The sequence below is a fragment of the Typopeltis vanoorti genome, chromosome 24 (genome assembly GCF_054136105.1).
Source record: "Typopeltis vanoorti isolate ZY-2024b chromosome 24, IOZ_Tvanoo_1.0, whole genome shotgun sequence".
NCBI classification, from domain to species: domain Eukaryota; kingdom Metazoa; phylum Arthropoda; class Arachnida; order Uropygi; family Thelyphonidae; genus Typopeltis; species Typopeltis vanoorti.
This window is the reverse complement of record NC_143572.1, coordinates 81,796,365-81,816,275: the sequence shown is the minus strand read 5'-3', so window position 1 is coordinate 81,816,275 and position 19,911 is coordinate 81,796,365. Positions and strand designations below refer to the sequence as shown.

The following is a 19,911-nucleotide window of genomic DNA, read 5'->3' as shown; positions in this document are numbered from 1 at the left end:
TCGTCTTTGAATGAGTTCAAGAAGTATGATAGATGTGTGGATAGTTTGGGTCTCCTGCGATGAGTCTTCTGACTTCATGGAGATGCCAATAATAATAATATATTTATATATATATATATATTGATCTCAAAAATATTTACATATACAGAATATTCGTCTTCAGCGGCATTCCAACATGTTATTTTACGAAGATCCACATTAGATTTCTATTAAAAACCTCAGTAATTTTTATTACTAAAATTATGAGGATATATTATGAGTTTACAAATATATTGATCTGTTTTTTTTACAATGATATACAACTTTTTTTTTTGTACACTATATTAATAATAATTACTGTAGTTCGTAATTTATAGTTAGATATCATTACATTTTTACAGTATAATTGTAATTAATACTGCAACTTTTGATAACATCTTGCAGAAACACTGGACGCTGACCTTTTGACTGAGACGTCGGTTTACAGGGGCGCACTTACACTACTGAATTTCTTGTTATACGTGCCGTCCACATTTTGCCAGTTAGGACATATGTGCCCACATGTATCTGGCTCTGTTTGTAAATCATCTAATTGTTGACTGCTAAACACACCAGGAATGTGCAGTTCTGTTCTTTCTTACAGAGGTAAGTATATTAAAATTTTAACCTATGACTTCACAAATAGAAGAATGTATGCATTGCTTTAATTTTTTTTTTTATTTATGTTTATTTTTTTATGTCTTACCAAATTTTTGGTTCAATAAATTTATTTCATAATGTTACTCCTGGAACTGAATTTTAAATAACTATACTAATTTTCTACTGGTTTGAATGTTTTCAGACAGTTTTCAATATCTGTTACTTCATTTTACTGTTAGATAAAAGCAGTAAGTCAGTAATATTTTCATACCTGCTGAAGCAGATACTTCTAATTGCTTACTTTTTTGCACTCTACAATCAATTGGTATGTTCACATTATTCTCAGTTTTAGAAATTCTGTTCTATATTTTCACCATTTAAATAAGGTTTACATCTACGCAACAAAAAAAAAAAAAAAAAAAGTTCAGAGTGTTAGTTTTTTTTTTTGTTTTTTTTAAAAAGAAAGAAACATTCCAAATATGATGACTTTTACTGCTGCATGAAATAACTTTTGTCTTAACAATAATCTTTGCTGCAGGTAAAGGGCTAAAAGCTGCTGCGAAAGAAAGACGACTTATTTACAAGTGACACTAAAGAACCTCAAGCAGTGTTGCGTAATACATCAGTAGACTTCTTTTGTTATTGAAAATTTATAAATTATTTGATGCAGTTCTTTAAAGAAGAAAGAAGTATTTGAAATTAAAAAAATAATAGTTGGATGTGTTGTAAAAGCGTTCACTTTTTTTTGGGGTGGGGGGACATGCCCTGTTCTGCGCTTGTGTTAAACAATTGTTTTAAAATATTCTGGGAAAAGAATGCTATGAAGCAATATTTATTGCAATAAATCAGGTGTGAACATTACTTTTTATTTTACCTTGCACTGCAACGATGTATGGAAATATGTATGGCATGTTGTTAAACTTTCATGAGTGGAAGCAACGTAAATAAATATACATAAGATGAAATTATCTGAGATGTGTCCTATACAGAATTGGTTAAAATTTTCTTTATTTGGTAGTATTCTAACCCCCTCCCCGTTTTTTCTGCAATGGCACTCATAGTAAATGAATTATAAATGTCTACTTTTGCATTTCACACTTTCCAGAGAATGTACACTTCACATGTGAGATGATTAGATTTTCATATTATTATGTGTAAAGCAAAGTCGTCAAAGCACTTCCTCCAGTCAATTGGCCGATTTTTTTTTCTTTCAAAATATTTCAAATAATTATCTTGAATTAAGTTCGAGAACAAATAAAATTTATTGTCAAGAAAGCGATTAGACAAAATTAGAAGAAATAATTAAAAATGGTTGGTTATCCAAGGTGAAGCAGTATTTAAGTGAAGAAAGAATGTAAGATCTCTGATTTTGTTCTGGCATTAGAAACTGTACAATAAAAAGGGTAAACTAAAATAAAATTTCTATATTTTTTGTCTATCCAATATAACAGACCAGTTACCCAGCATTGAACAGAGAACTGTTTTTCTTGTTATAGACAACTGGGACACAGCTATGATCACGAGATAATCTGGTTTACTGTTTTCCTCAGTGTGAAGGATTATCGCTACTTCTAATGGAAATGAAGGCCAAATTTATCCATGTACTTTCAAAAGATGGCATGCATCGTGTCTAGATTTTGCTTTACGTATTAGACATCCTAGCCAGGTGGGAGGTTAATATATATTTTTGAAAATACAATTTTACATAAAAATATACATCTGCATTTTTTAACCGTTAAATTTCAAGTACATTAAAAATACCTAACAGGTGCACAGCTTAAAATTGCCTCGGGGTCCCAGAACTCTATCGCAGTCAATGACTACAATGGAAGATTCTAATAGCTGAGTAAGGTTTTTTATACCTTTTTTGAAAGTGTTCTTCAGATAGTTGGCTTTCATCACAGGCAAATAGGATTTTTTCCTTCCATGAAATTCTGGATGGAAAACTGACCGTACAACTTGCACTATTTCAGAAAACACTAGAAGGGTTTACGATGACCTCTGAACTTCAACTCCCTCTCCACCAACATTCCCAAGAACATGCCCATTCAATCTCTTGTGGTACAGTTCTGTCAATGCAATACATTGCTTGTAATTTTTTAATTCCAAAATGCGTAACTTGATACTTTTCAACATCGAACTGATACCTGTTATCTTTTGCTCATATTGCCAGCTTAAACAGGGTGGTTCAAAATTCCACATACAAACTGTGAGGGGAAGTAGAGAACATCAAAATCAACCATGTGATTCACATAGGAAAGCATGACTGGAAATGCCACATGAAACAGAGTGCTGGCAAACAGCACCACCTAGGTGAGCAATCTGGACTTCATCATTCAATTTTCAATGTGGTACGAAGAACATGCGCCGTTTTACGCATGTTTTACGTTTCAACACCAGATGTGAAACCATAATATGTATTCAACTACTATTGAACTGTTCAGTTACGCCTAATAAAGTTTTTACACTACTTATTGCCTTGTGTTATTTCTGTATCTTTGTGTCCCTGTTAGTACCTTCCGGGGGCATTTTAGGTCATGCTTTCCTATGTGAATATGGTTGATTTTGATATTCTCAACCTCCCCTCAGTGTTTGTATGTGGAACTTTGACCCACCCTGTATAGCTCATCCTCTTGAGCTTTCTACATCAGCTTGGTTAATTATTGTGCTACCTAATTTTGCATCAGCAAGCAACTGAATGTCTTTCTTCACATCCTATGTCATTTATGTATAAATTAAACAATATATATAATATAATCAAACAATAGCACAGATTTTCTGAAGGGACATGCTTGGGCGACTTTGCTTTATAGAGAATAATATGAAATTCTTAAATCATTACTAACTTTAATTTTTTTCCTTTATATCATAGTTTAGTATTTTTTGCACTTTCACCTTGTTGGTTTCCCTGTATAATTGGTTATTACAAAATGAAATGAACGGTTATGATTTCAATTGATATGTATATATTTTTTGCTAGTTCAGAGATTATGCTCCAGTTTTAAAGTAAATGATACTTTTGCTTATATTCTATCATTCAAAATATGTATATGCACATGCAGAGCCGGCGCTAGGGTCTTTGCCACCTGCATGCAATGTCTATCTAAGCACCCCTGTAACGATCCGGGCATGTGTAATTCTTTTACAATAATAAAAATTTAAATGATTTGAAATTTCTTAAATAAATTTTGACAGAACAGCCACATCAACGTTGGTTCGTTAATGTAACGAACCGGGGGTGTTTACTAGGCAGGATAATCGTTAGAAACCCGAATATTCAAAAAATTCTCAAAAGTTAAAGAAAATTTTGATAAAGCCACTTCACTTTAATCGTTGAATAATGATACAGGGATTATAGCCTTCTCACCGACCCGAATTGCTAACAAAATTAAAATGAATTTTAATTAAAGTTAAAATTTATTTGAACTAAAGTTAAAAAAAATTCCTGCATTTTACAAGTTACTAAATTCTTAGTAACGTGTAATAATTTTTTATAAGTGGAACTATCTTTTAGGAAAATAAAAGAAACTCAAGATAGATGAGAAAATAAGAAAAGAATTCAGAAATAATTAGAACATTTAATATAAGTATTCAAAAAATAACATCTTTACAGAATTACAGAAAAAAAATTAAATTACATAAATATACATGAAATTTTTTTAATTAAAATTTTAAGGTTTTTGATTTCATATTCATAAAATTAGAAATAATGGTCTTAACATCTAATTCCGCATATATCATTTTCAATAGCTATTAAAGCCAAACTAACAAGCTTTTTTGTGACATACTTGTTCTTAAGTAGGTTTTAATCAATTTCAACTTGGAAAAGGAACGTTCACCGTTCGCTGCACTAACGGTAAGGTTAATAGTATTCTTAAAGCAATTGAAAAGTTAGGGAAAGATAAATTATTGGACACAATAAAATTAAGAATATCGAAAGGCTTTTGAATATTTAAAGTATCCTTCCGAAAAACATCCCGGAAAGCACATAACTCCTCATATAGTTCTATTGCATTTACGTCTTTACTGTCACCGTCCTTCAAGAGAATCTCTAAATCGTCACAAATTTTTCGTATATCTTCATTATTAATTTGTAGTAATATATACAAGAAATTGAAATTATCGTAATATGTTTTTAGTTGTTCAAAACGTTCTATTAATGAACACATTGCAATGTGTAGAAGTGTATAAAACATTCACTCTAAATTTAACTTCTGGCAATTGTGCCGTTTTGTCATGATGCTCGTAGTCAAATTGTCGTGTCTTCTTTCTTTGTCAGACATCTGTACCAGTTTTAAATTCTTGTTCTCCATCCACCTCTTCACTCAGTTCTTTTGCTGTTTTAGAACTTCTTTAAAATTTGTATCTGATTGATACTCTTGTAAGAATGTTTTTAAGTTTTTGATAAATTCTAAAGCAAGTGTAATGTTCATATTTTTGTCTTGAAGCATTTTACTCACAGGGTTTATTCTGTTAAGTAAATGCATAGTCCTTTATTTTAGCACATAATGTTTGTGCTTCATGGTGAGTTTATTAAAATTTTCGTTATTTAAAATTTCAAAAATAGCATCGTAAATTTCTCGTAACTGATTTCATAGGGGGTGGATTGTTAATTTTACTTTCCCATTGCGTTATTGATGGCTGTTTCAATGTTAATTTTTTACGAACTTTAAAAGGATTGCCCAATGTTTGTAAGAAAATGAAAAGAAATTGTATATTTCTTGAATAATTGCAAAGAAACTAATTGTATCTGCATTCACTTTGACTGCATCGTTAATGATTAAATTTAGAATATGAGCAGCACATGGCACGTAAAAAGCTCGAGGATTTTTGTTTTAAAGCAAATTTTGGAGTCCATTATTGTTGCACCTAAACCATATCCTGTGGAATCTGATATATCTGCAAAACCTGAAAAGTTTTCCCTGATCTTGACCCATTGTCACAAGAAACAAAGCAAATAATAATGGTCATTTGTTCTGTTTTTCTTACATCAGGTGTGCAGTCTAAAATTATGGAATAATATTTAAATTTTCGAATTGATAATAAAATTGTATCCCTGATTGTGTTACTTAAAGTTTTCAATATTTCATTTTGACTGTCTTTACTCAAATAGTGTACTCTGTTGTTTCGTTGTGAGGTCCTTTTAACATGATTTTCCATAATGGGATCAAACTTCGCAAACAGTTCGACTAATTTTAAAAAATTGCCGTTATTCCTTTCATATAATTTATCAGATGATCTGCAAAAAGCTAAATTTTGGCTACCAAGGAATTTTATAATTTCAATCAAGTGGCCTGAAACACTCGTCCAATGTTCCTTTTCCATTGAGAGTGGCAATCAATAGTAGTTTTGTTTTTTAAATTTTTTTCAATTTACTTGCATTTTCAGAAATTTTTCATGTGAGTTAAACTAGTCTCATGTCTATGCAAAGTTGTACTTACATTTCTCCAATCGTTATAACCTTCTACAAGACTACTTGATTCAGTAGGTGCGAAAGGTTTGCGACAAAAGAAAAAACAGAATTTAAAGTTTCAGAATAAACGAGCCATGTTCTTGGCACGAGCTCACTGTTTTCCATTTTTCTATTATAATTCGTATTGCCAAATTTATGACCATATGTATCTTGGGATATGTTATATTTTTCTTTTGAACAGGCCCCATTTCAATTAAAACATCTTTAAGTTCTCATCAATATTTCCCCATTCACCTGGATCTAGATTTACAGAGACTAACAATGTGTTAGTTTCGTGGTAAACTACAACTAAATCTTCTGTTTTTCACTTAAATCATGCATCTTATTATCTTGTTCAATAGTTGCAATAGTACTTTCATGCAAACTGGATGATGTGCACAGTTCTTCAACTCTGATTTCTGATATATCGAGTTGGTTACAATCTGCATCAGAATATTTTAATATTTTAACAAATTTATTAAGATCCCCAGTTTGTTTCTTAACATCTGCTTCTTTTGCAGCATGATTCTTACGATTTTGTGCACCGGATAACGTTTTTAAATTTTTGATTCCATTTCTATTTTATAACCACAAGAAATTATTACACAACACGACACAGAGATGAAATAATAGTCCACAATGCACTACTGTCAGTAGCCTACTGAGATGCATACCATGACTGGTTAACTAGCAATAAATAGAAGAATGTATGCATTGCTTTAATTTTTTTTTTTATTTATGTTTATTTTTTTATGTCTTACCAAATTTTTGGTTCAATAAATTTATTTCATAATGTTACTCCTGGAACTGAATTTTAAATAACTATACTAATTTTCTACTGGTTTGAATGTTTTCAGACAGTTTTCAATATCTGTTACTTCATTTTACTGTTAGATAAAAGCAGTAAGTCAGTAATATTTTCATACCTGCTGAAGCAGATACTTCTAATTGCTTACTTTTTTGCACTCTACAATCAATTGGTATGTTCACATTATTCTCAGTTTTAGAAATTCTGTTCTATATTTTCACCATTTAAATAAGGTTTACATCTACGCAACAAAAAAAAAAAAAAAGTTCAGAGTGTTAGTTTTTTTTTTTTGTTTTTTTTAAAAAGAAAGAAACATTCCAAATATGATGACTTTTACTGCTGCATGAAATAACTTTTGTCTTAACAATAATCTTTGCTGCAGGTAAAGGCTAAAAGCTGCTGCGAAAGAAAGACGACTTATTTACAAGTGACACTAAAGAACCTCAAGCAGTGTTGCGTAATACATCAGTAGACTTCTTTTGTTATTGAAAATTTATAAATTATTTGATGCAGTTCTTTAAAGAAGAAAGAAGTATTTGAAATTAAAAAAATAATAGTTGGATGTGTTGTAAAAGCGTTCACTTTTTTTTGGGGTGGGGGGACATGCCCTGTTCTGCGCTTGTGTTAAACAATTGTTTTAAAATATTCTGGGAAAAGAATGCTATGAAGCAATATTTATTGCAATAAATCAGGTGTGAACATTACTTTTTATTTTACCTTGCACTGCAACGATGTATGGAAATATGTATGGCATGTTGTTAAACTTTCATGAGTGGAAGCAACGTAAATAAATATACATAAGATGAAATTATCTGAGATGTGTCCTATACAGAATTGGTTAAAATTTTCTTTATTTGGTAGTATTCTAACCCCCTCCCCTTTTTTTCTGCAATGGCACTCATAGTAAATGAATTATAAATGTCTACTTTTGCATTTGTGCACAGTTCTTCAACTCTGATTTCTGATATATCGAGTTGGTTACAATCTGCATCAGAATATTTTAATATTTTAACAAATTTATTAAGATCCCCAGTTTGTTTCTTAACATCTGCTTCTTTTGCAGCATGATTCTTACGATTTTGTGCACCGGATAACGTTTTTAAATTTTTGATTCCATTTCTATTTTATAACCACAAGAAATTATTACACAACACGACACAGAGATGAAATAATAGTCCACAATGCACTACTGTCAGTAGCCTACTGAGATGCATACCATATGACTGGTTAACTAGCAATAAATGTTTTGTACGAAAATTCGTTTCTGCACATAAAACCTGTTCACCATTTCACTTTAGATAGACTGCAGTAGACACAACATTCTTTACGCAGCATTTAGCCTGCTTGCTGCAAAATTGTAAACAACTGGCTGATCAAAGAGGCGGCAATATACAATTTTTTTTTAATTTTTATTCGGTGAGTCTGGCCTTATTTATTTTAATACTGATCATTCTAAGAATTTTTTGTTTTCATGATAAAAATTTTGTTTCTTGAAAATGAACTTATGAACGATGCCCCGGTGGCAGTGCCCCCTTCATAGCGGCACCCGCATGCTCTGCATGCCCGCTTTCGCCGGTTCTGTGTACATGCATCAATGTGAAATTTCATTTCCATGTTTTTTAAGAACTGAACTTTATTTTGCCTTCGACAGTTTAACCCCACCCTTGCCTCACTGTCGCACATCCGAAAGATGTTATGAAACATAGGTGAAATTTTTATTTAATTTTTTTATTTTTTTCTAGTAATTGTTCCACATAAGTTGAATATTTGGATACAATAACTACCTGTTGATTATTATAACTTAGCAAGTTATAAATCAGAAAATATACATATTTCCTGATTATTATAAATCAGGAAATTATGTGATATGGGTAAAAGTGAGGTGAAATTAATATATAAATTCACTGTTATTCTACAAATGACATAAAACTACATATTTCTTCTGTTATCTGATTTTTTTTCTTGTAGTACAAAGAAGAAATCAGTGCAAATAAGATGGGAGAATACTGAGGGAAAAATCTAAATTGATTACATTATGACTAATATAGAAATCATGTCAGAAAAAAATTATTTATGCAAGTGTTCTAACAACAGATAAAATGACATTTTCTTCTAGCTTTGATCCATGGCATTGTTAAAGTACCTAAAACTTTTGCTACTATTTTACAATAAAATGAATGGATATGTTCCTCAAGGGATCTACGTTTGTATCAGTTGTCTTGCAAACGATTTATAAAATAAATTCTCTGAAATGTATGCAGAGCGAAATAGGCCTATAGCCCCCCTCCCTCCCTCCCCCAAATAATAATATGTAATTCATATGCTCCTTTAATTTAAAAATAATTCAAATCTTCTTTTTTCAAGATAATTTTATCAATTAATTTATAATTGTTCGATAATAAAAGTGAAACTGATCAGTATAAATTAAGAAATTATTTTAGCATAAATACAGTATCAGCCTGTAAAAGAAATGTCAGTATTTCTCTGTTCAGGATGTTTGCTAATCACCAACTGAAAACGAAATGGGACATTCTTGATGTACAGCATGAGGCACTTTAGTATGACTTCTGGCGAAGTGTTCTCTTTCTTTCTCAGTAGCAGTGAGAGTAATATAAGCCTTTAGCACTCCCTCCCGTTAAGAGAATTAATCAAGTATTTCTAAGACTTAGATTATTTCAGAAATAGCAGCAGCCGTAGAAATAGTAATAATATATTTTTTTTTAAAAAAAATAAACAAAAATAATAGTACTGAACTTTCTTTTGTGTAGTATGTATATAAACAGTTTTACATAGTGAATATATGGCATAGTATTTCAAATAATTTCAGCAGACAGTAGAACAGACCGATTTTTGATTGCAAAGAAATAGTACAGAATTAGAAGCTTCATGGTACAGCAATATTATTGCCTTACTTCTTTTGCAAAACGGTAATTGAAGTAATGGATTTTGAGTACTGTCTCGAAAAGCTTTCAAACCTGTAGAAATTTAGAGTAGTTATGAAATTGAATCAAAATTGTTGAAATTGTGATATCAAAATTGGAGATGTTAATGTCAGTTCTTTGCTTTATGCTGATGATGTTATATTTCTAAATAAATCCGCTACAAGTCTGCAAGATTCTGACTAAATTGAATAGCTGTTGTAATAGATATGGTATGAAGGTCAGCAATAAAAAGACAATGAAAATAGGCAGAATCATTGAAAATGTCAACTGTGTTGTGAATGGAGAACCTGTGGAACAAGTAAAACATTTCAGCTACTTAGGCACGATTTTTACTGAAGATGGTAAATTAAATATAGAAATAAACAACAGAATCAGCAAAGATGGTATGGTGGTAAGTCAATTGAATAAATTCATATGGAATAAGAGAGAAATTAGTCGGAACACTAAATTAGCTGTATACAAGACAGTGTTCAAACCAGTTTTAACTTATGGATCTGAGAGCTGGATCAGAAATAAAACACTTGACCAAAGACTAGAGACGGCAGATATGAGAGTCCTGAGAAAGATTATAGGCGTGAACAGATGGTATCAATGGCAATCATATTAAAAACGAGGATATTAGGAAAGAACTTGGCATTGTCAGCATCCAGGAATGCGTTAGCAGAGCTAATCTCAGGTGGTATGGTCACTTAAACAGAATGGGCAAGGAAAGATTAGCAAAACAAGTGTTCTCTGCCAGGTTGGCAGCAAAACGACCCAGAGGAAGACCAAGGTATAGGTGAATTGATATGGCACAAAGTGATTTAGACAATAGAAATATAAGATCTGATAATGTTGGAGTCTTGACAAGTAACAAACTGATTTGGAGGAAAATTGTAGATAGGAAGTTAGTAATGATGTAATTATTTTCATGTAGTACTATCATATACAAGAGAGATAAACCAAGGTGTCCGACAGGGATGTCCCCTCTCAGCAACTCTTTTTAATATCTACTTAAATGAAATAATAATAAAATGGAGTAAAAATTTACATCAAGGAATTAAACTTTCACCTACAGTTAACTTAAACACTCTCCTCTTTGCAGACGACCAAATAATAATTACAAATTCTGAAGATAACTTACAGAAAGCTATTTTAAATCTAAATGAGATATCCAAAGATTATGGTATGATAATATCAACGGAAAAATCAAAAACTATGGCCTTTAAAGGACAAGATCCAGCAAGAACTAAAATAGTATTAGATAACAAGATCTTAGAACAGGTGAATTCATTTAACTACCTAGGATGCATGATCACTTATGAAAATGAAAAAGATATAAACGTAAAAATTGCAAAATATTTAAAAATAACAGGTGTAATTAACTATATTTAATCTAAACCTAGTTCAAAAACAAACCAGACTAAAAGTATACAATACATTAGCCCTACCGGTCTTAATGTATGGAAGCGAAATCTGGACAATAAAACAAAAAGACAAACAAGAATTAACAACAGCAGAAATGAAGTTTATGAGAAAAACTGCAAAGTATACCCTATTTGATCACAAAAGAAACGAAGATATTATGAAAGAATTAAACCAAGAACCAGTAATTGAAAAAATTAAAAAATATAAACATAAATGGATGGAACACGTTCAAAGAATGAAAACACAAAGATTACCAAAACAAGCCATTAGGAAAAAGAAAACCAGGACGTCCTCTTAAACGATTCAACGATGACTTCTAAGGCCGAAACAGGCCATACTAGGCCTAAATCCTGGATACGTATGATGATGACTATCATATCCTGTACACCCCTTGAGGGTACATGGCAGGAATTTGATGATGAAATTGAATTCCAGGAAAGGATAACAGGGGATGGGGGGGATTAGAAAATTTTCAAAGTGAGCATAAATTTTAAATCATCCAACTATGATATCTTTCATTTTATATTTTCAACATATCTGCAGTGGATATCATTGGATATAAATTTTGATACTAAAAGGACTCGCAATTGGAAACTGATCAATGCAATTTAACATCATTTGTTGTTCCGAAAAACCAAAAAAAAAAAATCGTTTCTAAAACTGAAATGTGATGATCCATATAATGATATTTTGCTAGGAAATAAAGCATAAAGTCGTCTTTATTTCAGTAAACATTATTTAAATTTAAATATATAAATATTTGACAAAATATTTTCAATGGAAACATTTGAAAATTCGAGAAAAAAATGGTTTCTACATTGTAAGTAAAGTGAAAGAACAATCAGTACAATTTTTTCTTTGCACTTATTTGAAGAATAAAAGGCAGTAAATTTACTATTACTAAATAGATTGATTGCAAAGGCTGATCGGTGGTCATTTCAGGATTGATTATTTCGCACATGTGAAATACGTTTCAGTTTTTGGGAATACACAATAAATCAATTGAGGTGGAAAAAAAATCAAATATCTTAGGACAATGAAGGAGGTGAAGGAAATTCCAAGTAACAGTACAAACAAAGGTCCTTCACCAACAGTTCCTCCACTAATGACTTTTAAATAGCCACAGTGGGATTAAGGGAAATGGGAGGTAATGGCATCATAAAAGGTAGTATGCCGATGAAATTTTGATCCATGAAAAAAGCTAGGGTGAACTAGCTATTTCATCCTCCTGGACCAGTTGGGAGGTTAAATGCAAATCAACACCGGAGGCTGAAAATTGCAGACCTTTTAGTGGAGAGGTTATTACAGCTTAAAAAGTTAAAGACAGAATTCAAAAACGTTTATATCCGAATATGGTATGTTATAGCGGGCATGGATTAGTGTTTGGCATAATGGACAGGAAGATGGTTGTCTAAGAGAAATCAAAGAGTAATGCATGGTGATGTGTAGTCAATGATTAAGTTGGTGACCAGTGGTTCGAAAAGCTCTATTCTTCCACATTCCAGAGAACAGTCCATTCCTGTTTAATTTCTCCATAGAGTAACATTGATTTGTTTGCTGATAATGCTAATTTGAGGATGAGAAGAGTAAATAAAACAGATATTACAAAATGAATTGAATATGCCAAAATCGGGTGAACATTACAATGTTCACTGTATGTGCAGTTGTGTAACTTCCGTTGAAAAGGGTTCAACCTGTATCTTGATTATGATTTAGTTTCCTTTCATCCATACGGATGTTAGGGGCAGCTATGCTACTATACTAGTGAAGTGACTATGAGCAAGGTGGTTTCCCATTGTCTTCCTTGCCGTACTATATCCTACGTCTGTATCCTGTGTGTTCTCGGGTCCAGTTTGCAGGAACTCGGGATTTAAATGTTGCCAGCTTTTCTGTCCTCTCCTGACATGACATATTGAGCGAAATATAAAGAGATAATAAATTATATTTAGTTTTCTCTTGCAGATTATTCAAAATCTATAGAGATAAATAAAAATCGGCACACAAATTGTTAAGATTTACAAAATTACCAAAGCGAAATCCTCATATTCTACAAATAAGTAACTTCAGTTAATGGAAGAACAAACAAAAGGGCAAGTAAAAGAAAATTGTGAAAAGCAAGGATAAAGAAGACTTAAAGAAAAAAGCAAAGGAGAATTGGATAAAGTATCATAAAGAAATTAAATATAAATTGAATGTTGATGAGGAATATCGAATGATTGGCCCTCTAACCTCCAGTTCGACCCAAAACCAAAAAGTAAAGAATGAGATGAAAAGAAAAGAAACATGCTGGTAACAGAAAGATAGTAGAAAGAGGAAATATCGTGAAGACCCATACAGTGAGCAAAACATGAATAGTGAAATTGCCAAACAAGAAATCTTGGGCCAGAGAAACTGCATGAAGAAATTTAATGAGAAGAATGAATTTGTTATCTGGAAAAGTGATCTGCAACAGATGAAACACCTGTTGAAGTTGTAAGAACTGTTGTGTTGCGCCTGCCTGATATCGTCTTCCCAGATTCCTTCTGGATAGATTCGGATTAGAAAGTATTTATTTTCTAGGAAAGTTAACTGTATTAGCAGAGATTCAACAAGTTTTAAAACATTATTAAAACAAATTTTAAACTAGTTGCAAAAGAATGGATGAGGTAGTATCTGATCATTGGCTTTAAATGAATAAAACACAAACTAAATTAATGCTGACAGTGTCAAAAAGAAGTAAAAGATCAGTGGCGGCACATAAGCACTGCAACACTGCAGACCCCCAAGGAAAAAATGAAAAAATTAAATTTTGTTTGTGTTTATAAATAATAACAGTGCTTACAACATTATATAAATGCAGTACATGTTAAAGGTTGCAGCTTATGTTTTGACATTCATTGAATAGTTAATTGGTGTTCGATTAACGTTTTAGATTACTAAACAAATGCACTGCAATCTAATGCCGATATTCGTTTGCGCTTGTCATTGCACGTTACGTCATTCCCAACTGTAACTGCTCAAACAGCAGTGTATTTTTAGTATGCTTACGTGCCTTATTTCTGTGAGATATGAAACGTTTATTATTGGTGTGTGCGTGGTGAACTAATTTTCGTAAATCTTATTTTATTTTGTTAAAATAACATATTTATTATAGATGCAAGGCTGATTTATGATGAGTGTCACTGTTGAAAATATGAAAAGAATTATATTTTTTCAATTGTCATTACACGAAACATGCACTGCGATCTAACGACGATATTCATTTGCACTTGTCATTGCTATTGATACAAAACTTTTATTATTGGTGTATGTTTGTGGTGGGATGAAATATTTTTAATACAGCAATTTGTAATATGTAAATTTATTTATTAATAAATTCGTTACTGTTTAGGAAAAAAAAGTTTTTTTTGTATATGCAGCATCCCCACTTAAAATTTTCACCGGCCACCACTTTAGAAGATAAAATTATAATTAGAGGTAAAAATAATCCAGTAAAATAAGTCATATCTTAGAGGCTTATCCAAGATGACGGATGATGTGTGGTGATAAAATGAACTAGAATTCCTATGGCAAAAGAAGTTTAAAGAAAAGAAAAAATCATTTAATACAAGTAAGATTAGTAAAGATATAGAGAAAACAAAACTAACGAATGACACTTGGTCATTTCCTGGCACATATGATCATATGATGAGTCAATGATTGATTATAAATGTGTTGGGGAGAAAAGAAGACAACCGAAATATACATTCATTATCCCTTAGAATGATGAAGAGAAGGAAATCTGAAGAAATAAGGACAGAATAATATGAACCAGAGAATGGCTGTTCGTGTTACAACTGTAAATCACAATTGCTCGTCTGATAATAAAGTGATATTTCTTAAGAAATTCACTCCCAGATTGAAAAGTCATCTTTGAACGTTGACTATAATTTTGCACTTTCCATGTTTTTTAAGAAATACGTTCATATTTAAGTTCATGCTTAGTTGTCCTGAGGTCATATTCAACTTTTGATTTTAATCCGACCCAATGGCTCTCTGCTTAGCTTATTATTTTTTCATGATGCCTTTGGCAAACGAAATCAGCTTTTCTTACTCCATTTTAAAGAGCGATAATACTCACTGTTATTGTCCATTGAAACTTTTAGCGTTATTTTTTGTCTCCACTATTCATTACAAATAATAAATTTTTAGATAAAATTCATGCGATACTTCCTATTAAATATTACTTAATATGTTGAGAATATTTATTTACTAAATGGAATTTTAATTTAGCATTAATTACCTCGTTTTTCTTTACAGATTGTTAATAGGATTCCTGATATGAGATATTTTCCATACTATTGCCTAAAAACCAAGCTGAATAACCTGCAATGTTTGAAGACTGTTAAGCTGTTGGAAACATTTCATGCTGTATTTGCAAAATAAAAATCAAATAATTCCGAGGAGATTGCACTTCTAGTCGCATAAGGGAAAATCTTCAAAATGAGAACGGAATAGACGACAAAATTCAAAAAGCAATGAGTTATTCTCCTCCTACAATGAAGAATCCGACTCGATCACATTTCCTTTTGAAATATCTTAACTGAGATGAAAATAGTGAAAAGAATTTTGCACGTCATCATGGAACATGAGAAATCTTTTGCATGCGAAATTTGCAACATGAAGTTTCCAAACATTTCGAGAGTGAAAATACATAAAAGAGTTCATTCTGGTGAGAAACCTTTCCTCTGCGAATTTTGCAACAAGACGTTTTCAGGCAGTTCGAGACTGGAAATACATCGAAGAATTCATACTGGTGAGAAACCTTTCCTATGCGAAATTTGCAACAGGAAGTTTGCAAACAGCTCGAATCTGAAAACTCATCTAAGCGTTCATACTCGTGAGAAACGTTTTCTATGCGAAATTTGCAACATGATGTTTTCACACAGTTGGGGTCTGAAAAGTCATCAACGCGTTCACACCGGCGAGAAACCGTTTCCATGCGAAATTTGCAACAGGAGATTTTCACACAGTACAAGTCTGAAAAGTCATCTAAGAATTCATACTGGTGAGAAGCCTTTTCTATGCGAAATTTGCAACCAGACTTTTTCAGTCGTTTCGAATCTGAAAAATCATCTAAAAATTCATTCTGGTGAGAAACCTTTTCTATGCGAAATTTGCAACAAGAAGTTTTCAGACAGTTCGAATCTGAAAAGTCATCTAAGAGTTCATACTTGTGAAAAACCGTTTCTATGCGAAATTTGCAACAAGAAGTTTTCAGTGTCTTCGAATCTAAAACGTCATCTAAGAGTTCATACTGGTGAAACACCTTTTCTATGTGAAATTTGCAACAAGAAGTTTTCAGACAGTTCGTATCTGGAAAAACATCGAAAAATTCATACTGGTGAGAAATCTTTTCTATGTGAAATTTGTAACAAGAAGTTTTTAATCAGTTCGTATCTGGAAAAACATCGAAAAATTCATACTGGTGAGAAATATTTTCTATGTGAAATTTGCAACAAGAAGTTTTCAAACAGTTCAAGTCTGGAAAAACATCTAAGAGTTCATTCTGATGAGAAACGTTTTTCATGCGAAATTTGGAACAAGAAGTTTTCAGACAGCTCGAAACTGAAAAGACACCAAAGTGTTCACACCACTGAAACGTTTTCTATGCAAAATTTGCAACAAACGGTTTTCAGTCATTTCGAGTCTGAAAAGACATCTAAGAATACATGCTGATGAGAAACCTTTCAATTTTCATGTGTTCAACGCTAAGCTCCCTTAAAAAGCAACAGAAATGCCACCATCTGACTAAAGAAAAGCTTTTTTCGTGTGAAATATGTAGGAAACAATTCTCTGAATAAGCTATCTTAGAAATCACATGAAAATTCACACCGGAGATTAATATTTTGCATGCAAAATCTGTTAGAAGAAATTTTGACTGGGCTTACCTGAAAAGACACGGTAATGTTCACACCAGAGAAACTTTTTCCATGTGAAATTTGCAGCAAGAGGTTTCACAGAGTTTGCATTTGAAAACACAAGAGTACTTGCAGGTGAGAAACATTGCACTTATCTAACTTGCAGGGAAACATTCTCGCGAAAGGAACATCTGGTGACCCATTGAAGAATTCAACACAGCTAATGAATGGTGGATGAATATGTCTCCTTGTCATATGTACAATTATATTTGCGTTTTTCCAAGTCTCCCTTTTGTGCACAACTTAAAAGTATTCCTTTTGAATGGGTTCCTTATTTTTTTTATTTTTCGAAAATAATACATATTTTAAAACTCTAGTGTTAGTTGAGTTTTAAAAATCGTCGCAAATATTTTAGAACAGTTTGAACTGAATGGGTTTATTAAAACACAAAAATTGAACTTTTGTAGACCACTGTTTAGTGCTATGTGTTACCAGGAACCTGCTGACACCAAGCAGGGATTTTACGAAGTCACTTCAAGGGTCACTATTTTTTTTTGTTGCCTAATTTTTGCTACTACCTTCGAAATAAAATTTACTCTTGAAGGAATAGATACACTGTTTTCCTAACCGACTATCTGAGATATTTTTTTTATCCGGTCGGTTCCTCGCATGTTTAAATTAAATCGATGTCTTTGCAATTGACGATGAAAAGAGAACAAAAATCTGTTTCAGAGAACTAGTTCAAGAGCTTGGTTTTTCTCGTACGAGGGCAGATGAAAATTTATTTCAGATCACTGGTTATTTTCTTGTGTGAGAACTCTCGGTTGAATTTTGTACATGCTAATATCTAGTAACCATAAAGTGTTTCCGCCCAAGCTTTTTAATGTGCAGCCATGCCACCCATCGTCCTTTGAATTTCACATTTCAAGACCGTCTGAGTAGGTATGAACACGAAATTAATGAAAATGGGAAGACAGCAGCAGCTAGTATACGGGAATGTGCAAGTTCACTGTATGCGTTTTAGATTTTTTCATCATAAATATCAGAGGACTTTTTGGATGAAATTTTAGTTAATTAGTTTTATTGTATTCATTATTGGCTTTTTTATTTTAGTGTACACTACTATTTCATATGCTTCTCGTTTTTCAAATTATTGTGAAATGAAAATCGTTATTTTCTGCTTTGCAGACAATTTATTATGCATAAAATGCGAATTACAAATTGTGATTGCTAAGCGATTTCTGATGAGGTGGTTCACTTTGTGAAATTTAATAAAATACAGTTCTTTTTGTAAAGTTGTGAGAATATTTTAATAACATAATTGCTTTTAACAAATACTCGTTTTAATGTATAAGCTTTTTAAAAATATATAAAATAAAGAGGTTTTTCGAATATGGCAATGTGTGTGTCCAGGGATATAACAAATTCAATTCTAAAAAAGCAAATTAGATAAAGTAATCACACATACACTGCCTTTTTTCTACTTCAAAATAAGACTTGTACTTATCTCCACGACTTTTGTTCACGGAAATTTTACTTTCAACTTCCTTTAGGAAACTTAACCTAAATGAACTGATCAGAGTATTCTCTGATATTTGTGACAGCGATTTACCTAATTTATAATCACTTTAAATTCAATTCTTTTCTCATTTATTTCTCTCATGATGCTCTATCTGTATGCAAATTTTTCTTCCCCCCACATGGTTTCGTAGACGATCCAACTTTTTAAGTGCAGCAGAACCATTCGAAGAAGTGTTGGCCATTATTATAACTTGCATTGGCAAAAAGTATAGAATGAGTTTCAATAGAACGTTTCAAAATTTTCATATGGAAACATTTGATAAGGTCAATTATTAAAATTTCAGACATTTCATTTATTAATATATATTAAAATCATTGCATTATAAAATAATAAAACTGGTTTTATGGAAAGACATGAAAATACCCCTCTCAAACTGACTGCAAAGTACTAAAGTTAAAACTCCAGTTGCGCTGTTCACTACTTCAATCCTAACCAAATAACCATAGCATGTCACATAAGCAGACTGTCTTCATTCAACTACGTTAAGTAGTGATTGTTATAAACATAACAGTCACTACTTAAGTCACCCACAGGTTCCACACCTCCATCAATAAATTAGAATATTCAAAGAAAATGTGTTGAATGATTTGCAATTCTACTTTATTGCAAAGAATAATTATTACAAAATATTCATTAGCATCGTCTAAATCTACTTACTTGGTACAATATATAACCATTCTTTCATATATATATATATATATATATATATATATATATATGAAAGAATGATCATTAACTTGGTTAACATACTTTTATGAAGAATTGAATGACTCGAACTGAGATTTAAGTAAAAAAAGTTTTAATAAAAACACTACTAGTTTCGGCCTGCAACAGCCTTCAAGTGACATTATAAAAGAAAGAAAAACACTAAAGGTTAAAAGACTATCAACATAGAGAGTCTCTATACATAATTAGCATGAAACATTGTAGTTATATTTAATTACTATCTGGGAGCTACAAGTTCCCAGGTAGTCATTCAGCTGTAATCATGTACTGGCGTTCACGTGATGCTGCAAGCACGCAGTCTCCCAACAATGCAACAAACGAAAGAACAGCTTTAAATACAACTACAACGTTTTCATGCTAATTATGTATAGAGACTATGTTGTTCATAGTCTTTTAACATTCAGTGTTTTTTCTTTTATGTCACCTGATGAAAGCTGTTACAGGCCGAAACTAGTAGTTTTCATATTAAAACCTTTTTACTTAAATCTCCGTTCTAG

General features: G+C 31.8%; 1 protein-coding gene across 1 annotated transcript; it reads left to right on the top strand.

Moving 5' to 3' along the window:
• The first annotated feature begins 429 nt into the window (after positions 1-429).
• LOC150093469 (uncharacterized) lies at positions 430-18,489 on the top strand. The gene is made up of 2 exons (XM_090413840.1): positions 430-624; positions 15,506-18,489. Exon 2 carries the CDS (start codon positions 15,794-15,796, stop codon positions 16,922-16,924), a length of 1,131 nt encoding a protein of 376 aa, XP_090269966.1. The 5' UTR covers positions 430-624; positions 15,506-15,793; the 3' UTR covers positions 16,925-18,489.
• The last annotated feature ends 1,422 nt before the right edge of the window (positions 18,490-19,911 follow it).

Bases quoted from the DNA above. Each gene is read 5' to 3' on its own strand.
- LOC150093469 (XM_090413840.1), top strand. From the start codon at position 15,794: ATGAAAATAGTGAAAAGAATTTTGCACGTCATCATGGAACATGAGAAA.